Source organism: Cariama cristata, unplaced genomic scaffold (assembly GCF_000690535.1).
Source record: "Cariama cristata isolate BGI_N322 unplaced genomic scaffold, ASM69053v1 scaffold15379, whole genome shotgun sequence".
NCBI lineage: Eukaryota > Metazoa > Chordata > Aves > Cariamiformes > Cariamidae > Cariama > Cariama cristata.
In genome coordinates, this window is record NW_009635356.1 from 3110 (window position 1) to 19330 (window position 16221).

The following is a 16221-nucleotide window of genomic DNA, read 5'->3' on the forward strand; positions in this document are numbered from 1 at the left end:
TTGATCATAGTAACTGTACTGAACAAGTGTTAGAAGGAAGGAAGTAAGCAGGATTCAGTTAACACAAATTCTACTTATACACGAGTGCCTCCAAGCCACAAAAAGTCTAGTTTCAGTTTTACATTAATAATCAAGACTTCAGCCTGATACACGCAACTGACTCTGGCAAGCATGTCTGAATAGGCAATGGAACATAATTCCATAGATTCTTCTCTACAGCACACAGCCCCATACGATCGGTATGAATGTCAGTCTTTGCTTATATGACACCTTATAGCAGCAAGGTGTACTGCAGTTCAGAATGGAGGGAAATGGCAGAAATGTGTATACCAGGCTTTCATCAGAGGTAAGTTTCAAAATATGCACAATATGCGTACATTTTGTTTCTAGGCACATCTTTGGTTACATTCTCAATGCAGCCTGCTTTACGAAAAAAAATAAATAAAACAGTCAAGACTTGGTTAAAGTCCAGGCAAAGATAAAACTTCTTTTTTTCAGAAACCAAGACAGTAGAAATCCCTTTAAAGTGATGTTTTATTATATCCATAAGCGATAAAATCCCAGTGCTACAGTAAGGCATGTAAATATTGAACCTGAAAGAAAACAAAAATGGGGAGGAAAATGGAGACATTAAATCATTAGCTCTCAGAACATTTCTTCAGAAAGCTATGTACAAGTCTTACTACAATACTAAAAGTGTGACCACCGCCCCTTCCCCATGTAAGAAAATAAGGTTTTTGATTTACAACAAAGAATTTCAAGGTAGAAGGGCACAAAATTTACAAATAATTAGGAAGGAAAAAAAAAGAATGCAGGAAAACTGCACTGGAAAACTATCAAAAGGCTGAAAGAAACCCTTAGTTGCTTACCATTCCAAAAAAGATCAATATGGCAAGTTACAGTTGTAAAGCAGGGAAACGAATAACAAGATTATTAAATCACAGTCAAGTATTCAGCAAATAAATGAAAGCTATATTTAACAAGGCTTATCAGTTTGCAATTTTTTAAATTTCTATTTAAATTAGAAATCAAAAGTTGATTTCTAGATATACACACAAAAGATTTTTGCCATCGTTTGCAACAGGAGCACTTCAAACACAATGTAAATTAATTTATTTTTTTTTCCATACAGAGTACAACATGTTTTTGAGTAGGGATGGTAGGGAAAAGAATTTCCTCTCATTTTAATAAAGTGCCTTTTATTTTCCAGTAATGGTTCTCTCTAAAGGATACGCCTGAAGTACAGTACTATGAATAGACGTGATTGTACTTGTGACAAAATCCATTGTGAAAGAATAATCAGAAAACTTAAATCAGAAGAATAATTTTCTATTGTGAACCTGCTCATTTAATAGCACTGCACATTCAGTAGCAAAATGTCAAAATATTAAAGTTACCTAGGGCAATAATGTAGGCACACACACACATATATAGTATTTTTCTAATGCTCATGCCTGAAAAATGGAAGTTTAGAGACTATGTGGCACTGATCAGTCAGAAAAGCTGAAATGCTCCATTTTGTATACAGATCTCCAACAGACAGATGAAGAAATCCTAGAACTGCATGCAGCAGGTTGCTTTTATAAGTTGTCAGGCGCAGAAGAACTCTTTGGCCCTTGTTAACAGGCAGTCTTTTAGATTTCTCATACACATTATTACAGTATAAAGCAGGGGAAAAAAACCAAGAAGCCATACAGCCATAGCCCACGCAAATTAAAGTTGCAAATCATAGAAAACTCTGTCTGGGTTAAGTACACAAACAAGGCTGCTTAATCTTGAGTAAAACTACTTTTTTTTTTTTTAAATCAGGGCCTTTATGAATATAGTCAATCGAGAGTTTGCCAAACATTTAACAATGTTTAACAGTTTCACCATCAGAGATAATCATCAGATTCCTTACCTGCTAAGTACTTAATGTTATCAAGTTTGTGCGATTCCAGCATTGTTTTCAGATCTGCAACTTCTGTGTCTATTTTTCTGTCTGTTTTGGTCACAGCTCGATCTTGTTGTGCATGCTATAAAAGAAAGCAACAAAATGATGCAATTTGAACAGTTTCTAGTTTATTTAGAAATCTAACCCATCCCTTCAAGTTGTATTTTTGTTTCCTCCTTAAGCACATGTTAATTTGCATTAAAGAGAATAAGTTCCTTCCTAGCTGATTATATCCAAGCAATTGAATAATTTCGTGAACTTGGGAAATTTAGACGATTGCATGTTCCTTAATATGTAATCTAGAAAGTGGTAGAACCAGATGACTTCTTATCTCAATCTAGCAGCATAAACATTAACTTCAACGTGTCATTTGGCCCACCAATATTAAAGTCGCTGCTCAATTACAAGAGCTACTGAGAAGTCTAAGAGCCTCTTGTGACAAAAACATACCAGAGCATAAAGATTTATGAATCATTAGAAAAACTGAGAATTAGTCTTCTGATGTAAAAAAGCGTGTCTTCATTTTGTAATGAATTCTACCACAAAACCAGCTACAGACAAATTCAGAATCTGATTATGACAGAAGACACGACTTTTGTAAAAAAACGGGATAGAGATATTACTCAGGAAAGACTGAAAGATCAAAATTGTAAACTGAGAATAACAGCTGCTGAGTTGCTGGTACTTTCAAATCAGCACTGCTGAAACATTGTGAACCAGTTAATGATTTACTGCTAGACGTCTTCCTAGGGATAATTCCCTATACTACAGAAAGGAAACAAAAGGAACAGGATGTGCTTGGTAAAAACCTCCTCTACAATGAAGTCAAATCAATCCAGCAATGTGTTTCAGTCTCAATGAACACTGGGGAAAAAAAAATAATAATTTCAAACTAGCATTAAGAGTAGAAATCCATCTAGAGAAAATACTACCTGCATGAAGTTTCAAACCAAAGTGACTACTGAACAGTTTATATATACATGCAGGGGGTCTAATAACACATATGAAAGCCTTTTTATTCTGTAGACACTTCAGTTACCTGTACCAATATGAAAATACACAGGGAAATAGTAAAGCACAATGACATTTGGTACATTTAAGTGCCTAAAGACAGGAACAACTCCAAAAAGAGCACCAGGTCTATAGGTACAGGTACAAAAAGATTTGCTGTGTAATTATCAGCTACACAGTTCTTACCAATTCCACTATTTCTGTCTTGATTTCAAGTAGTTTTCTTTCATTAAGTGAGTACTAGAGGAGGGAAAAAGAAAAAAAGATAAACATGATATTGCCATTAAATCTTTTCCCCCCGACACTTAAAAGCGTGTTTCTTTGTTTCCAAATTCTATAGAACACCGAATCTGGAGAAGATTATTGTCTGACACCACTTGGGAGACAGTATTGTAGGATAATTGCTGTCCTCCGGAAAAAACACAATTTAGACAGGTGTTCACCCACACCTCTGGACTGTAAAGCGCAACAAGTCCATCAGACACTCATCATCTGCAAAAACCGTATATGTGAATAAGCAGCTGGAAGAAAGGCTAGCAGATTTGCATTTCTCAAAAACAAAGACCTATGATTCTAAACAGTAACTCTGAAACAGTAACTAATCCATTGAGCATACAAGCACAATTAAGACTGAACTATCTACTTTCTTCAGGAAGGAGAGATCAGTTTTCAAACATCAAACTCAGCTATCAAAGAAATGTTTAGCCAGCACTGCGGGCGCTCATCATTTGTATTGTTCTGACCATCATTTCATAATGTATTTGTTAAACATAGAACATTTGTATCTCACATTAAGCCATTCATTCATAGAACATCGGAAGTTGTGGCTTATTTTTAAGTTACAGCTATTCAGGTTCAACGAAAGTTAAAGCCAACTTAAAGAAGTGTATCTCTAAGGCGGGTTTCTTTTCTGACTCGTGAACAGGCATGATTTACCTTGACATCTGTAATGGTTCCTGTCCCACTACCGGAGCAATTAAATTATTCCTAGACAGCTGCTAAACCAGCAGTCTATAGTGCAGGGTACTAAGGTCATCAGGCATTCATCTCAGAATCCTCAGTTACACAGCAATAACCTTATCTGTTGACACGCCCATGTGACAAGTCGCTTTATTTTTCCTCCACTCTGGAAGCTTGTTCCACTTTTTAATATTAAAAACTCAGATTAATCTACATAAATGCCTCAGGATTGAAAAACCCTCCTTAAAGATCTAGAGCTCTATTTGGACTTTTGACTGATCTAAAGATGAAGTTAAGAGAGAGCAGGCTGCTACAAATGTAGAAAATGACGTAACAAAGACAAATAACGGCACATCTATAATTAATGAAACAGTCACTAGGCTTCGCAAAATGAAGAGAGGGATAAAAACAGAAATTCAGACACTTTATATAAATGCACATTTTTGAAAGTGGTAAGATGATAGAATATTTATAAAAGAATCTAACTAAAATGACATTTGTGGTGAATTTCACATAAGAATTGGACCTCACTTCAATAAACCGATCATCACTATCAAAAGAATCACGACATTTAAAATAAACAATTTTATGGATTGAAATAGTTAATCGGTTTCACTTTGACACTGCTAGCCAAATACACGTTTTCTGAACAATTTATATTCTACAAGCTTCTTTCTTGACATCTGTTTGTTAAAGTTTTGTTTTGTGACTAGAACTCTCCAGGTCAGATCCAAGGATTTTAAACTTAGGTTTAAGACAGTGAAATACACTTTTTTACTGCAAGGCCTCACCACACATCTGCAATAACACCAGTGCATAAAAAAAAAGGAGGAAAGACAAGGTTAAACTTCCCCCCACTGAAATTCAACAGGGAGATTTCCCCTTGAGTCCACATTTCTCACAGTGCAGAGAAAACTCAGTTTTGGTCAGATGCATCTGGAGATTTTTAACAGCAAGCTTAGAGGCACTGTGATGCACAAACACGTGAATATAGATGGAATTTTGTGCCATACTTCAAGTTTTTAAATCACATCTGTATCACTGCAGATATAAATCAGAGCATAAACAGATGTGCATTCAGCAAAGTAGGACTCTCCAAGACATGTATGTGAATGAACTAATTAAAAGATAAAGCATTTAGAGTTTGAAACATTAAAGACTGCCCACATCAGTGTTGACAAATTAAGAAATTCTCCTTCAGTACTCATTCCAAGTAAAACTGAAGGATAAGAACATTTTACCTAGTGCTTCAAGTTAAATCAATTCAAACTTAGGACATTTCTCTTCTGAATGGTAACTTAGTAAGAATGCACAGTAACTTTCAATTATCCCGAGTTTTATTCTCAGAAAGCTAGATATTCAGTCCTAAAACACATGACAATTGAAGTAAACATGATAATGATGCTCTGCCTACTACAGAAAATACTGGACTACATCTCTCCCCCTACTCAGCGTATACGCTACAACCTGCTCCCCATTCATCTGCCTTTTTCCTTTTCTGTTCATGCATGGCAGAGCTGGCAACTAAAGTGAGGGAGCTGGGGCAGGAAAAAAGAAAAGAGCAGCTTTCATAAAAACCATGAAATTATAGTTGCACAGACTACAAAGTTGGTCAGCTTTCTTAAGAGAAAGCTGACATGCACAGTTTGCTTTTCCTGGAAGGCAGTCAAAATAGAGTCAAAATAGGCACGCTAGAGTCAGTCCAGATTCCGGGATCCTACATAAATACACAAGAAAACACTAGTGCCTAATTTATCATAGGTGAAGTGGTTTTAAATAGGTTTTGTAAGCCCAAATTATTGCAAAGCTTATGATCTACACAGTTAATACATTTCATACGACGCTTTTTTAAAACATTAGCATGAAGCATTAATCTTTAAACAAGAATTCTACCTGTTCAAATTGTACTTTATGCAAGGATCTACCACAGGATAACAGACTGTTCAGTCATTGTACTAAATTACTGACACAGCTGTTACCTAAACTAATCATTGTGAAAAACTTCAAAGGGCACACACAGAAGACAAATGGTATCTACTTGAGCAGTTCTTGTTGCCTAGATTGGAGATAAATATTACATCTTCATTACACACCTGTAAAAAAGGACTGAATAAGAAATAATATTAATAGAAAAATGTCATTAAAAGATCTTTCAATTTAGAAGATGCAATTTCTTTGTGATCCTAAAAGCTATTAAAAAAATATCTATGGGAACAGAACTGAATATTGAGTGCTACATGCAATGCAAAAACTTGTTAATCTTCTAATTCTTCATCTACGTTATTCTAATTTAAGATCACATCAATTCAGTTCTACCAGATATTTCAAAGTTCAAAACAATCTGAACCAGTATCAGTTACAATTAAAAAAAAAAAAAAAAAAAAAAAAAAACAAACAAAAAACCACACAACTATTTGCATAATAGGTATTTCCTGACAAACTAGCTACGCTATAAATTTTTAGCTATATGGAAATGAAACATCTTCAATAACGATAAATTTAATGAAATGCCTAAACTTAATTAAGTGTGAAAATAGAGAAAGAGCTATACTTATAACATAGAAAACCTCTAGGCAGCTAGTCAGTATATTTAGATTATCTAATATATTTAAGTGTAACATGTTAATCTTCATATTAAACCAACATCAAAATAGACAGACGTACAAAACCAAACATGGCACCTTGTACTATAGCAACATAGGATGAGTAACTTGGATTAATACCATTTTGAAGCTGAACGATACTATAGATTAGTATGAAATTGCTCTTTGGGCAAGATGCTTTTACCCAAACTGGAGATTACTCAGTGTTCAGATGCTTCTAGACGAAAGTAACCAAAACTTACCAATTCTTTTACTCTGCTCTTCTCTAGGTTTAGGTTTAACTTGTTATCTGCACGAACTTTGGCAATTTCATCCTAATGGGAAAAAAACGATAAAGCAATAAGCAAGATTTTATATTTAATCATAAGTAGAAAAAAAATCAGACAAATATATTGTGCTTTTTTTTTTTTACATATCTCAGGAATCAAGCTTCTCTCCAATTAATGTACATAATTTTAAAAAGTGTAAGTATTCCTACTCTTCCCCTGGGAAATACTCATGTTCTATAGTATGAACTGGATCTCAGAATCAAAAACTTAAGTGTTACTTTTAAAACCAGAAGGCTGAGAGCAGCACTTGATTGAGAGCACATCCTTCTATAAATGCTGAGAACGTTTCACATATCCCATAACTCTCCAATTTCTAGAAAACCATGCCTAGGTACAGGTGTAAGTTGGACTTCCTCCATAAAGCAACCCTGATGCTCAAAATAACTTGAAAAGCAGTTTCTAACCTTCCAAGGTAACAAAAATCTGTTTCTGAAGACTACACCTAGGACTTTCAGAAAAAGCTACAGACATCTTAGAAGCCAGGAAATCTTTATTATAATTTTAAACATCTAACTTTTTATAACTACCATAAATTGTACACTTGCATTTTACTTCATCAGTAGCTGCAAGTGATTCCTGCTTTTCTCAGTGACAGCTGCCATTTTAATGCAACCTCCTGGCAGGAATTCCAGCCAGCTGACAGTTTGTCATGAGGCAAACTGCTGATCAGATGAATGTGTGGGAGGAGCAAAAGATTGCTGATGTTCTGGGAGATTCTGCTATTAAAACCAAGTAAGCATCTCTCAAGTAGGCCAACGTCAACTAGTCAAGAGTTCATTAAGTTAGTGTGAACAATAATTAGACTCAATTTCTATGTTTCAATTTTTGAACTTTAACTGGTTTATAATTAGATGTCATTACAACACAATACATTACAGTTTAATGAATCAAAAATTGGAAGCAAATTTTTCTTAAACTTTTAACATTGCGTCTTTCTGTCTTTTAGAGAAAGAAGTATGAGCAAACATAAAACAACTTGCCCTTGTGAGAATTACATTTACAGTTAAAAGTTAAATTTAAAGACATCTAGCTTTTAAGAAAAGATGACTCAGATCCTTGATGCTCTAACAGTGGATTACTCCAACTCATTTATATGCAACTAAAGAAAAAAAATAAATTACAATTCAAAAATTAGATGCCGAATGTATTTTATGGTATTCTGAAAACCCAGGTGCATTAAGCCCTTCATAACACAATACCAAACATGCAGGACTAGCCTTGGGAAATTTATGTTATTGGACAGATTAGGAAAGAAATGGCAAGGAGGCTCTAGGCTGAGTTTAACCACATTGTCAGCTACCTCAACAAGTCCAATAGTCTGACAGTCTCATGGACACGTCCTAGGGAAGGAAGAGTGCTCCAGCCTTCCAACTAAGAAGGACATCCCAGCAGGAAACAGCAGTTCTCGAGTCAGATGTCCATACTCCCTAAAAACAGTGCACGTTTCCCAGTTTCTGATCTTAATCACTCTTGTAAGAATGTTTGTTTCTGTGTAAAGGCTGCTGATGACTCCACACCCATTGAAATAACAGATTTTAAGATGACCTTGGTTTTGATGGTAGAAGGGTGTTTGGAGTGCTATTCAAGACAGGCAAACCATAAAGAACAGAAACACAGCACTGATGCTTAAATCTGCTAAGAATAAGAACCTGTACAATAATTAACAGAGCAAGTTTTCTACAGAGAGTCTGTTTTCTTGCAATGGTCACTTGCTCCCATACAAATGGGACCAAGCATAATGGTCCCAAACTTAGTGGCCTAAAGAGGCCATTTAAAAGCTATTTTAAATTCCGGATAGCTAACAAGCTAACAGGTAAATCTTCAGAGGAAAAAAACAAAAACAAAACCCACCAAACTAATTAGTCTGTGCTGTAATTTTAAAAGTATGTCACATCTTTACATGCAACACGCAGCCCTAAATGCAGAACTTCACCTCAGCCTTAACCATGACGTGGCAGCCACTTTCTGAATATGAATTAAGGACACGTAAGTAAAAAAAGAAAAAAAAAATCTTCAGTTGTTTTTCTTCATCTCTTGTACCACTCACAGTCTCTGTCACCATAAATGAAGCATGCATGACATTGTCTTTGCTGCAGCCCACAGTGTACCATTAACTGCAATTTCAGTATCCTATATATCACAACAATTAAGCACAGCTTTTAAAATAAAATCTTGAAAGCAACTTTTTTTTGTTTAACGCCAACTAGACAGGTGTTAATTCTTAATTATATTGGTATGGTATCTTACCATGACTTGCTTCTTTATCTGCTGGAGTTCAAGTTTTATTTTCTGGGAGAGTAGAAAAGGATTGCACACTTTATTAGCGAATATAAACCTACATAATCTAGAAATACCAATAAATTTGCATGATCAGTAACAAAGACTATAATCCATAATGTGAAAAGGAAAGCAAACCGAGCATGGTTTAACTCTATGTCCTCCATATGTGTACAGATATATGCATGTGTATACATGGACATGTTTACTCAGTACTGTGCATTTCCAAACAGCAGCACAAGACACAAGGTAGCAACATCCCACAGCAGGGAAGGTGGCCAAATGCATAGGGTGGTATTAACAAGAGTAAACCCAGCAGGCCAAGCGAAGTGATTATTTCCCCATAATACTCAGCACTTGTGAGCCTGCACTGGAAATGCTGTGTCCAACTTTAGGCTGCCTGGTAAAAGAGATGTTGACATACTGAAGCAAGTCCAGCGGAGAGCCAGGAAGGTGATGGGGGGCTGGAGCACACTATGTTGGGGGTGGAGGGCGAGGAGGAGAGCGAGCTGGATTTGTTCAGCTTTAAGAAGAGACGGCCACATGGCAATCACACCGCAGCCTGCAACTACCTGGTGTTCTCTAGAGGTCCCTTCTAACCCAAATTATTCTACTACTTTCTCTCTTTCAAAAGATACATGAAATAGGTATATCTGTAGCATTTTCTATTAACTCTCTCGGGAGATCATCCAGTCCAATCCCCTGCTCAAAGCACGGGCAACTAGAGCAGGTTTCTCAGGGCCATGTCCAGTTGGGTTTTGAATATCTCCAGGATAGGGACTCCACAGCCTCTCTGGGTATCCTATTCCAGTGTTCTACCACCCTTACAGTAAAAAGTTTTCTTATGTTTAAACAGAATTTCCCACATTGTGATCTGTGCCAATCATCTATTGTTCTGTCACTGGACACCACCAGAAGGAGCCTGTCTGTCTTCTTTATACCCTCCCTTCAGATATTTGTATACATTGATGAGATCCCCTCTGAGCCTTCTCTTCTCTAGGCTGAACAGTCCCAGCTCTTGCAGTCTTTCCTCACAAGAGAGATGCTCCACTCCCCTACTGAGCTTTCTGGCTGTTTGTTGGGCTCTGTCCAGCGTGTCCACGTCTCCCTTGCACTGGAGAGCCCAGAACTGGACCCAGCACTCCAGGCGAAGTCTCACTAGTGCCAGGCAGAGGGGAAGGATCGCCTCCTCTGACCCACTGGCAGCCCTCCAAAAACCACCCAGGAGGCTCTTGGCCACCTTTGCCACAAACGCTCATGGCTCACGGTCAACTTGGTGGGCACCAGGACCCTCAAGGCCTCTTCTGCCAAGCTGCTTTCCAGCTGGTCCCCTGCAGCCTGTCCTGCTGCCTGGGGTTATTCCTCCCCAGGGGCAGGACTCAGCATTTCTGTTTGTTCAGCTTCACGAGGTTCCTGTTATCCCATTTCCCCAGCTTGCTGATGTCCCTCTGAAGGGCACCACAACTGCCTGGTGTATCAGCCACTGCTCCCAGCTTTGTACCATCTGCAGACTTGTTGAGGGTCCACTCTGCCCCATCAGCAAGGTCATTAATGAAGGTGTTAAACCACACCAGCCCCAGAGTCGACCTCTTGGGTACAAGATGCTTTTTTACATCATTAGAAAAACAAGCAAGTGCTAGAACAATACTTTCCAAGATAGTGATTTTTACCTCATTTTCTGAACGAAGTGCTGAAAATTCACTTTTTTCCAAAATAATCATGTCTTTTTTCACACCACCAATATGGGACATTACTTCCTGAAGTGCAATTTCCTTTGAAAGAGAGAAGAAAAACGTCAGAACATATCATAACTATAATGCTTTTTCTCATCGGTGCCTACAAATACAATAGCCTATTTTGGTACCTCGAAATTTTTAATTCGGCAATTTCAGATTGATTATCTGAGTTTCAGAAAGCAAGATATATTCAGTGACAAAATAAGCAAGTTAGACTCAAACACTGGTAATATTTCATAAAATTAGCAGTGCTAACACAGAGCAGAATAATTCAATTAATAGCCCAGGAAAATGTTTCTTCCAAGTCTTCAAATTCTTAAGCTAGCAAAGGCATTCAGGAGAGAAGTGTCTCTGAGGTAAATGAGGAAGGCTAGCTTTCAGACCAAAACTCCTCTGTGCAACCTTACTCTTTTGTAATTACCTCCTTCGTTACCTCCCCCTGCAAGGGAGCTCACTCCGCTTCGCTACTCAGAATCCTGCACTCCACTTATATTTTTAATTGCTCTTCTCAGTCTGTTATACTGACCTAACAAAAGACAAACAAGAATCCTCTGCAACATTGTTCTAGATCCTACGCTATCCGCACAGGCAAACGGGGACTGCCTTCTCTTCTCTGAAGATCTCCCTCGAATAAGTAGTCCCTTGCTTTGGGACAAACCTGACACAGCAGTCTAACTCCACTTTTGTCAGGAAATGCTATTCTAACTTGCAGCATTACATTTCTAAGTGGCATCTGGAGTTGCCTCACCAAGCTACCTTACCCTAAGACTGGAAAAAAAAACACGGGTCAGTGTACCGCACACATTACAAAAAGTCTGCAGAAAGAATACTGCCATGGACACCCCTTCTCTTACTCCTCGATGTCTCCAGCTTGCTTTTGTTCTTTCCTCTCTTCAGTAAACTCAGAAAACAGAGAACAGAATCTTCCATATTCTTTTACTTCCTCCCCTCTATACACACAGACACAAATATTTCTTTTTCCCTAAGGTTTCATCTAACTAGCGGAATACTTTCTTTTACATCCCCAACTATGGCCTAATGGCAATAGCTACATCCACAACGTCCCAAACCTTCTTCCAATTCTTTATTTTCTTTTTGCATAATCCCTTGTGCACTCAAAGACTCTAAGGAAGTGCAGGTTTATCACGTTGCCCAGAGTTCACAGCATACACACCCCCTGAGCTGCTTCTATCTTAGCATGCCGTACAAACCTGCATGTTTGACTCTTAATGGCAGAAAGTCACCTGAGGGTTGAATCTAACAGTCGCACAAAACACCTACCATCAGTAGCAACATTCAGCACAAACCAAGGGAAAATGTCTTGACTTTCATTCAAGAAAAGGTGGGCATAGAAGGAGGTTGAGATTGCTTATTGTGGACCGCTTACTGTAAAATACAACCAACCATGGGAGAAAGGGTCACTTTAACATTGTATTCCCTGACTGTGGAACAAATTCAGCACAGGAGGAGGAAGCACTCCCATGTCTGCTTTGCCTGGAATCAAAGCTAGGAAGGATGGGCTGAAATCTCCCTAGACGGAAGGTGGTGCAAAATCCAGGTATCACACTTCTTAACAAGATGGCCTGCTCCCAAGTCTGTTATACTACGAAGACAGGAGTTGCTATTTTCTCATGTTTTAAGATAGTAGCCTAGTTACTGTGAAATAAGTTAAAGTTTGTGTTTCAGAAGGTGACTTGGGGCTGCGAAGCCCAGCCTCACACAGCAGCCCAAGAGGTTGTACTTCAGCTGTGCTTCTTGTCAGCGTTGTCTATTTGACCAGCTTACGTGTCAGCGAATTCCAGCATACCAGATATTGTGAATCCCATTCAAAGATGCTCAAGTTCCACATGCAGTGAACCACATCTTACTCTGAATTTCAGTTTCATTTCTGGAGCCAGATGCCCAAGAACTCAACGTGGCAAAATTCAACACTGTCATGTCCCATTCCTGACATGGGTCTAATCTACTTTTGTATGACCTAACAAAGGGCGTGTCCTCCCCCTCCAAAAAAATCACAGCCAGTATTAGAACAAGCCTTGCCTCCAAACACAATTATTCCTTAAAACAATCATTCCCTCACAAGTCAAAGCTAACAATTCAGTTCAGTCATACATAATTTCCTGCTAGTTGGGAAGGATCTCTGTAGATACTCAGCATTATCAGTCTATTTCCAAGCAAGTTTTCCTCACTTCCTTGTGCAAACCTGGGTAGGTTTAGAGGATACCACGAACAATGTACGCATCAAAGGAAAAGGAGACAGATTTCATTATCAGCATTCAAACTACGCACGTTACTACATCTTATCAGTGTATACAACTACACCAATCACGCCCTAAAAACATCACATTAAAAAAAAAAAAAAATTCAGCTCAATTCTAATACAATAGAAGTGTCATTGTGACACAACGAGATAAATAAAAGGTACCACATAACAGGGTGGTAAATAACTGAGGGAATCTGTACTTCCTTGCTACAAGTCTACAAAAGAATATATGTAGGAACTGTAGCTATTCAAATCCATGCATTGAATACCTCCTGTGTCCATATAAAAACCTTCTTGGTAACTCTATTTCTTGGTAATAAGGTTGAAACTAAAAAACCACCCATGGTTTGCATACCACCTCACAGTACCCAAATCTCAAGGTCCACCACAACACCGCAGTATTTGATAAACTCAAGACAAAATTCACTAGCCGACAGATACAGAGGGATGTTTGCTCTTTGCCTTCAAACTTTCAAAACGCAGTGTCTAACAGTAATAAATAGCAACATATGTTTCATTAGCAAGCATACTAGGTGTTGCTTTACTTTAACCCCACCACTGTCTCCGATCTAACCTGCTGTACTTTGGTGACCATGTCCTTGTAAATCATATCCAGGTTGGTGTTCATAATTTTCACTAATGCAGATACAATGACCTCCGACTGCCGAGCAGTGAACCCTAAGCAAAACAAAAGGCGACAACATTCAGAGAGAGACCTAAATCTGAGCAGTATACAGAAATGCCACTTGCTAATACTCAGCACCAAGTTAAAACTAATGTCTGTTATGAAAGACAAGAAAACTTACTCCTCTTGATCCAGCACTAACAAAAGAACACAACCAGTCAGTACATCCAAGTTCCCTCCCCTCAAAATTATGCCTGTGACATAGTATAGCTGCTTCTGTAGCACAGCACTATTACAATATCAGAAGGATAAACGCTGAAAATTTTCTAGAAGTATTATGGAATGTCATCTCTCGCATGTGGTTATTTCTATGAGCAAGAATTCTGCCCCTGAAAACCGGATACTTACTTTCAGCATACCATAAATCTTCAGTACCACTGAAGATGTGCAAAACTCGGCAACTGAAAACAGAGCTAACTGCTCCGATTTTAGGCCTACCGGCCTCGGAGTCCCCATTAGAAACCTTTTAAACTGAAACTATTGACAACTGTTGTAAAACATTGTCCCTAGAAATACTCTCAACTTTTCCACTTTCAAAATGTAGGATTAAAAATGTCATGAACAAGATTTAATCATTATGAACCCCCCCACACACTTGCAAAAGCATGATTGTTTCAATCATTAACTAGCAGTTAAACATCAGAAAGCACGTATGAAGGCTGAGAACCGCTCATTTCCAACAGCTGAGCTGATATAGTAGTTTGCCACCACCAAAGGAAGACCTATCCCTCCTCTTCCTCTCCTTATCCCTCCTCCTGACACTTGGTAGGTGTCTTGGTGCTCACACAACTGCTCTGTGAGCTCAGCAAACTAGCATCTCAAAATACCAATCAAGTGAAAGAGCTGGAGAGTTTTCTGGGAATTAGGTTGGCACACGGAAAGAGATAAAACCATACGGCAGGGGAAAGGGACCGGGACCTCTCTTAGACGTCAGCTCAGCTGTACCGAAATTCACCTTCACGTACCTTCCCCACCTCAGCAACATTAACATGAATCCAAAATAACCTATTCCCTTATCTATGTCTTGGCACAAGAGCAGCCATATTTTATATGGTATTCTGCATTCTATCCTAAAAGCTGCATTCTATGTACTAGTCCATTTTCAAGTCTATTATAATACATTGATGCATATTCAAGGTGCTACATACTAAATATGGAGGAATCCAATTAAGAAATTTCAAACCACTACCTTGAAAACTCTGGTTTGGTTTTTACTCTTAATTCTTAACATTTAATTTCTCTTTAGCATTTTTAATTACCAGTAGAATAAAAAATTATTCCAATCGAAGTTACACAAGCTCACTGTTTCCTTTTGGAAGCAGAAAAAAACCTACATGTTCTTACCCAGTATCTAAAAAAAAAAACCACCCAAAACAATAAAACTGAAGCTGTAACATCACACGTCAAGGAGAAGTAAGTAACAAACTTTGTAAATGACAAAACCACTCATGAAATGACATTAAAAATAGCTACCCGTTTCCAGTAAATTACCATTTTCTTCCAAGAGGCACACCAGCGCATGAGTGTCAAAGAAAACCTTCCTGTTTCCCAATAAGGAAATATTCCCTTTGCTCTGTAAAGATGATGATGCAGAGATGCTCACATCTGAGAAAAAGATAAAGAAAACATACGTTATTTCTAAGAAAGAATATTTAACCAACACATTTGCTTTCCAGGAGCTTCCTTACTACTCCAAATATTTTTCATTTATGACAAAATATTAGATTGTGCGCTGGGATTATCGCAGCTTGCTTGAAACTGAAAAGGTATCCGACTAACAAGCTCTACGCGCAAGAAACTGAAAACGTAGCAGACTAACAAGTTCTATGCACAAGAGCTTGAAAACAGAATGCAACGCTTCTGAGACGCTCTCCAAGAATACAATGTCCTAGATAAATCCCACCAAGTGTCAGGGTCTTAAAATTGCTCCTTTACTGTTCTCGGCACAACTGGTGGGAGCTGTGAGCATTTCAAAGCTTTGAGGACTAAATCTTCCCATTCTTTGTTAAAGAAGCAAACCTTCACTGGTTGCCCTTCAGACAAAAAGTAATCGCTCACAATTTGCCGTTCGCTATTTTCACGGAAAATATTTTCAACATTGAATGCAAATCTATGTCGGTGTAGTTTCCACTCGGAGATCTGCATAAACTAGCTGGCGGAAAGAACGCGAGATAGAACATGAGGTAAACTGTACGGAGGCAGAACTCTGGACTCAAAGGCATTACATTTTAAAACACCTGGACAGAAAATACGGCTATGCCTTAACTGTCTTACTGTAAGGGCAATAAAGGATAGCCAATTTATGCTTCGGGGGAGAAAAAATCCAGCCCTACTAATGACCCCTACGGACAGCTCCCACAGCTGCTGCGGGACCGCCGCGCCGCCGGACTCCCGGCGTGAGGTGAGGTGAGGTGAGGTGAGGTG

The 16221-nt window shown here is 38.3% G+C and overlaps 1 protein-coding gene across 1 annotated transcript; it reads right to left on the reverse strand.

Annotated features, from left to right (window-relative positions):
• Positions 1–464: 464 nt before the first annotated feature.
• Positions 465–15402, reverse strand: MCUR1 (mitochondrial calcium uniporter regulator 1; the record flags this gene model as incomplete). The annotated part of the gene is made up of 8 exons (XM_009707522.1): positions 465–593; positions 1901–2015; positions 3131–3184; positions 6750–6821; positions 9084–9125; positions 10784–10885; positions 13687–13790; positions 15289–15402. Coding segments are annotated over 8 exons (659 nt in total), but the record flags the coding sequence as incomplete, so codon positions are not given.
• Positions 15403–16221: the final 819 nt, after the last annotated feature.